The 6,367-nt window shown below is 47.6% G+C and overlaps 1 protein-coding gene across 1 annotated transcript; it reads right to left on the bottom strand.

Annotated features, from left to right (window-relative positions):
• Positions 1–1,726: 1,726 nt before the first annotated feature.
• On the bottom strand, positions 1,727–4,809 carry C20H20orf202 (chromosome 20 C20orf202 homolog). The gene is given in 2 exon segments (XM_069496675.1): positions 1,727–1,960; positions 4,681–4,809. Coding segments are annotated over 2 exon segments (300 nt in total). The 5' UTR covers positions 4,747–4,809.
• Positions 4,810–6,367: the final 1,558 nt, after the last annotated feature.

Below are 6,367 nucleotides of genomic sequence, written 5' to 3'. Positions count from 1 at the left end.
AGGGAGCAGCTGGTAACACAGAAATGTGATTTGCAGAGAGTCAGCCCCAGCCTCACAGAGCAGGGATTTTTTTATATTATCAAATATTACATAAAAATCCCAGGTTGGTCTGACTGCAAACATTGTACTTATAATGCACTCTGTTCACAATGGATTTACTTTTTCAAAGCCATGAAAACAATATATATATATTTTTTTCTCTCAAAATATATATATAGAGAGAGAGAGAGAGAGAGAGACAGGGTCCTGCTTTGTCACCTGGGCTAGAGTGCCGTGGCATCATCATAGCTCACTGCAACCTCAAACTCTTGGGCTCAAGCGATCCTCCTGCCTCAGCCTCCTGAGTAGCTGGGACAACAGGTGCAAACCACCATGCCCAGCTGATTTTTTCTATTTTTAGTAGAGATGGGGTCTCACTCTTGCTCAGGCTGGTCTCAAACTCCTGACCTCAGGCAATTCTCCTACCTCAGCCTTCCAAAGTTCTAGGATTACAGGCATGAGCCACTATTCTAACAACATGCAGGTAGATTTTCAAAAACAAACAGGGCCTACCAATAACTGGGCCATCTAAACACCATGACTTTTTTATTTTCACCTTTTTTGCTTTAGTTTTCTTATGGGCAGGTGTAACTTTTCAGTTATGTCTGCAGTACCCCATACCACTGAGAGTCTCTGCTGCGTCACGAGCCTTGTTGCCTGCTGTTACTGATGTTGTTGTCACAAACCCTGAATGAATGAAATGCCATTTTCTTAATGATTTCCTCTTCTTTGATTCTTTGAACATCTGGATTGTATTCCTCAAGACCATTTTGGTTACAAATGAGGGAAACCCTACTCAGATCAGCTTAAACAAATCAAATTGGTGTGTGGGGCTGTGGGTGGTGGTTGTAGAATTTACTGGCTTCAGTTGCTGCAAAGAACACAGGGGTAACTCACAAAACTAGAGCCTAAAATCACAGACTAAAAAAAGCTAGCACTCTTCCTCTCTGTCCATCGCTTGTGTGGCCCTCTCTCTACTTCTCTGTGAATATTAGCCTGTTTCCTTCCTACTGCAGACAGGTCCTCTTCACTTGGCAGGAAACGTGACTGCCGGCAGCCTCAGCTTTATAACTGTAATAGAAAGAGCATCCAGATAGCAATCACAGGGAAGGACTGTGATTGGCTCTGTTGAGTCACATGCCTTCCCACTGGGCCAATCATGCTTTTGGGGCAACCATAGGTTATATAATTAGCCAGGCCTGGTAATATACCCACCCCTATGGCCAGGGTGGCAACAGGGCCTGTTGTTATCAGATGAAGAGGAATGGGGAGGCTTGCTGGGAAGACAAGAAAACAGCCACAAAGTCCCTACACGGGGTCTCAATTTTTCACCATGGCAACACCTGGTAACCATTATTGCACATTTAGCTCTTTCTTTGTTTTAACAATCATCTTTTAAGAAATTCCCAAGATTAGGATTGCTGCCATGGCACTTGTCAGAGCCACATAACACGTTTGTGCTTTCAAAGTGTGTTCACATCCAATTTGTGCCTTACAAAGAAACCCTGAAGGACAGAAAAGGAACCAGAGACACAGAGAAGCTGAGTGATGGATCCAGGGACACACAGCAGATGAGGGCAGAGGTGAACCCAGAGCCCTGGCTTCCTGGTGCTCTCCCCCAAAAACATCACAGTCAAAGGTTAGACTAGTAGTAACAGGGTTTGAGCCCAGTGTCACCTTCGGCCAGTTAAGGGAGGGAGCTTCGTCTGCTGTCTTCCCCTCGGAGGACTTGGAGCAGCCCCCTTGAGGAAACGTGCTGGCAGCCCCTGCCTTCAGAGCCCGCTCAAGCCCTGATGGGGGAGGTCCCTCCGCTGGACCTGGCATCCTCCCAGTGGGCACTGTCAGCACGCAGCTCCTCCAGGATGCTGTGAAGATGCCTCAGTGTGAGCAGGAGCCTCTGGTCTTGGATCTGCATCTCAGACTAGGAGAGAGGAGAAGTCCGTGAGAGGGTGTGCAAAGCACTGATGTCCCCCTGCGGAGCCCCTTCCCAACCACCGTGTCATCGTAGACAAGCCCACTTGTGAATTGCACAACCTTGTAGGGGCCATATCCGCCAAAGCCTCTGCTTCCTCCTCCGCAGAGTGGAAAGCAAATTGCTTGCCTTTCAAGGATTTTATGATGACTGGATGAATCAGCCCACTGGAAAACCCTTTCAGGGGGTCAGCATGGTTCAAAACTGCTTTCATTACAATACTAAGATATTATTTTCTTTTTTAACTTCCATTTTCTTATGAGCACACAGTGGAGCTTTCCAGAAGCTAATGGCATGTAATATCTCAACAGATTGAGTGCAGAAGCGGATATGAGAATCCAGCTGTGTTCTATTAAGCCAGACTGAAAGCAATTTGCAACAATGTAAAACAGGGCTGCTCTTCTCCCTAAATATTTGCTTTGAAAAATATAGTTATTTTGGATAAGTAATATTGTATTAACATGTAATGAGTTTATTATATTTTTAAATGCATTAGTAATATAATGCTAAGAATTTCTCAGCTTTGGTTTCTAAGTCAGTCTGTACTGATGGATATAACTCACATAACAAAAGCTTTTTGGTTTCCTTAATAAAAAAGTTTGAGAACCGCTGCGTTAGAACTCTACTATCATCACTCACTCATCTCCACCCTTTCTCCCATTTTCCCCTAGGAACTTTTTTCCACACATTTTCTTTCCCCAGAAATTGTTCAGCCTGTGTTTTCTCAATTTTGGGGTTTTCCCCCAACACATTTTTTTATCCACCCTTCGGCACCAGCTCTGGGTACGTGCTTGTCACACGGAGGCGTGCCCAGTATTGAGGCGATGTTAAGGGCTAGGGTGGACACAATGCCTTTGGCTTTGAGGATGGGAAGCCCTGGCCAAGCTGCTCCAACAGTAGGGAAGTGTCTCTTCTCACAAAGCAAGGGGCCCTGAGGTGAGGTGGGCTCTGGGCTCAGTTTGCTCAACCCCCACAGCGTGAAGCTCTGTCCTGCCTAATGGTCACCCACTCAGGCATCAGGCTGGTGCCTTGTTGTGACAAGGTGGCTGCAGCACGGTCCCCTCTTGCAGACCCCCGCCAGGACTCTGGGGATCCTGAGATCCCAGGAAAAGAGGAAGAGCACCAGACTTCTGCCCAGGGTAGCCACTGGCCTTCCTGAGCTGTTCCCGGTGCTGCGTGAGATGACCGTCCTGTGCTGGTCCTTTCCTGAGGATGGCCGAGAGAGGCTTTTTGGGTGGGTTCCGGAAGGGCTCTTATGGAGTCATAATTCTGTGCAACCGGGCTTAAAAACTAGCGCGACTGGGAAGTTTATGAGTCTGGCTCTGCAGGAGGAGACTCGAGGCTCCGCACCTCTTGGCGTCAGGGAGAGGGAGGTGCTTGGGCCCCGGAGGCTGTGTTGCAGGTGGGACCCCCGCCCCGCTCTCCCTCTTCATGGCTGAGAGAGAGGTACTTCATCAGTGGGGAAATGGGCGCTCTGGGTTCAGCTTAGGTGCCCACTATTTAGGGGAGCACGAGGAAGGCCAGCTGCCCAGCTCTGGATGCCTGTGGATTATGAGAAGCTGCAGCTCCTGCTGCTGGAATCCCCTGGTCCCATGAGAAGCCCTGTTGGGTCAGCACCTCCCTCTAGGGTGAAGACGGGGTTGGGTCCCAGCTGGCCTGTTGCCTGGCAACCCAGAAAGTTCATTTTTGGACAATCCTGTCTCTCTGCAGAATGAGAAGTGGGCACGTTGGGAAACAAACCTCTTCTGAGGTTCCCTGAACTGCCCCCTCTCTCTCTTGGCTGGTGTCCCCACGCACTTTGGGGCACCCCTCTATTTTTGGACTTGGAGAAAACATCACAATGCAAGGCACAAGTCCTAGCTTCCTGAACAGCCACTAGGGGACCAAGTAAGAACACACATGTTCAGGAAAGTTAGTGTCCCATGGGGTAGACCGTTACCAGTGGGAAAGCAGAGACAGCAGATAGATGTCCTCTTTGTTCTCTCCCCACCAAGGTGCAGTTCCTCCTTCAACTCTTGCAGAAAAGTCCTCTAGCAGGCAAACCAGCTGCGAGAGACCTGAGGCGGTGGCCAGCTGGGTAGCACAATGCCTGGCATGGTTTTCTGGCGCAGCATTGGTCTTTGCTGCAACTCCCCGTTTCCCTCCCTCCCAACACTCTGGGCTCGTACCTTCAGATAAATTGTTAGTTTCTCAATCCTTGGCTAAGAAGGTGGGTGTACTTCATGTCCACCTGGGTCAGGATTATAATAGTCAACATCAACGTGCTAAGCATACACCAAGTGAATTCAAGCATCTCCTCACCAAATACTTGCAACACCCCCTATGGTGTTGGTACTATTGTTACGCCCATCTTGTGATAAGGACACTGAGGTGCAAAGAGATAAAGCTGCCCGCTAGAGGCCACACAGCAGCAGAGCTGGGCACATACCCAGGACTCAGTGTAATTGTAAAACCAGTCTGGCGAGTGCCACACCCAGCGCCTCTTATGTAGGCCACGACCTACTTACCCCACACCTGAGATCACAATTGTGCTCTGTGTGGCTGGCTGGTCCCAGAGGGGAGACTGCAGGGCCCATAACCCAGCCTGGGGGGCACCTGGGAGAGGAGACCAGAGAACCTTGGAAAATACATGGTGGAGACATCAGGGAAATGGAAATACAAAGCCTTACCAGCTCCTTTCTCAGCCACGCCAGGGTCTGTCCAAGATTTGGCGTTGGCTCTTCTGCTGTTTTCATCTCAGTGTCCTTGGGAGCAACCTTGACACTGACCTGGTTATGGGCCTGAGGGATCTTTGACTTGTACAGTCCCCCACCTCCTTCACACTGGCAGCGGGTTCTGGCCAAGTCATTGAAGACGGAGTTAATGAGAGCAGGAAGTAGCTCACGGTGGAAAATGTCATTTGGGTTTTTTTTTTTTTTTTTTTTTTAAAGGGCTTTAGTTCTCTGAACAGAACCAGAAGGGAGGGAGAGAGGGAGGGAGGGAGAGAGGGAGGGAGGGAGAGCATTAAGGGTCTGGGTACCTCAGTGTCTGATGGTTCCAGAAGCCAAGATGTGATGCCAACAGGATCACAGAGACTGTGACAACAATAATTTTGTTGGTAACAATAACGGTTATTATGAAAATAGATGCTCCTTTCTGAGGGCTTGTTTTGTGTTTTACATATAAAGTGCATCTCATTTGGGGCAGAGATCCCACCTATCTCCCCAACCCCCTTCCTCTCTTACTCACTTATCTATAATAAGCTTAGATTAAGGGAAGTGCTAATTTTCCAAGTTCCCTTACTTCTAGAATACCTAGGTGACCCGTTTCTAGCAAATGATATCATTTTCTGTTAGGCTTCCAGAAAAATTTTATCTTCCTAATAAAAATAAAAATGCCACTGATGCTTTCCCTTTACTCCGACTTTCTCCCCCTTCCTCTGCCTTGAATGCAGATGTGATGCCTGGAGCTACAGCAGCCATCTTGCAACCATAAGACAAAGGCCAAAAAACTGTAGAGACATTTGAAATCGTTGAGTCATAGAATCAGAAACAGCATTTGTCCATTATGTGAGACAATAGACCCCATTTTTAATTGGGCACTCTGCTACTTGCAGGAAAACACAATCCTGATTGACTCACCATTTATTCTTCACATCACACTGTGAAGTGAGTATCTCCTAATTCTCTCTTTCACCAATTGTGTGTCTACTATCTGCCAAACTTCTGCTCCAGGCACTGAGGATATCGCCCAAAATCAGAGAAACAAAGGCCCTGCTTTCCTGGAGCTGACATCCTAGTAGTGAATGGAAATAAAAAATAATCAAATTAATGCTGTGATGAAAATAAATAGAATCTAGTCTCACATAGGTTTTTATTTATTTATTTATTTTTTTTTTTTGAGACAGAGTCTCACTCTGTTGCCCAGGCTAGAGTGAGTGCCGTGGCGTCAGCCTAGCTCACAGCAACCTCAAACTCCTGGGCTTAAGCGATCCTACTGCCTCAGCCTCCCGAGTAGCTGGGACTACAGGCATGTGCCACCATGCCCGGCTAATTTTTTCTATATATATTTTAGTTGTCCATATAGTTTCTTTCTATTTTTAGTAGAGACGGGGTCTCACTCTTGCTCAGACTGGTCTTGAACTCCTGACCTCGAGCGATCCACCCGCCTCGGCCTCCCAGAGTGCTAGGATTACAGGCGTGAGCCACCGCGCCCGGCCTCACATAGGTTTTTAAAAATATAAATTTATTCTATCCACACAAACTAGGAACCCCAAAGTAAGAATCAGCATAGTGATCCCAGATAAAGATCTCAGATGACTGGCAAAACAGACTCAACCCATTTTAGGGGGACTTGCCCTCAACTCTGACTATACAA

The sequence above is a fragment of the Eulemur rufifrons genome, chromosome 20 (assembly GCF_041146395.1).
Source record: "Eulemur rufifrons isolate Redbay chromosome 20, OSU_ERuf_1, whole genome shotgun sequence".
In the NCBI taxonomy this organism is placed as follows: domain Eukaryota; kingdom Metazoa; phylum Chordata; class Mammalia; order Primates; family Lemuridae; genus Eulemur; species Eulemur rufifrons.
Note: the sequence above shows the minus strand (reverse complement) of the source record. Positions and strands in the feature narration are given on the sequence as shown.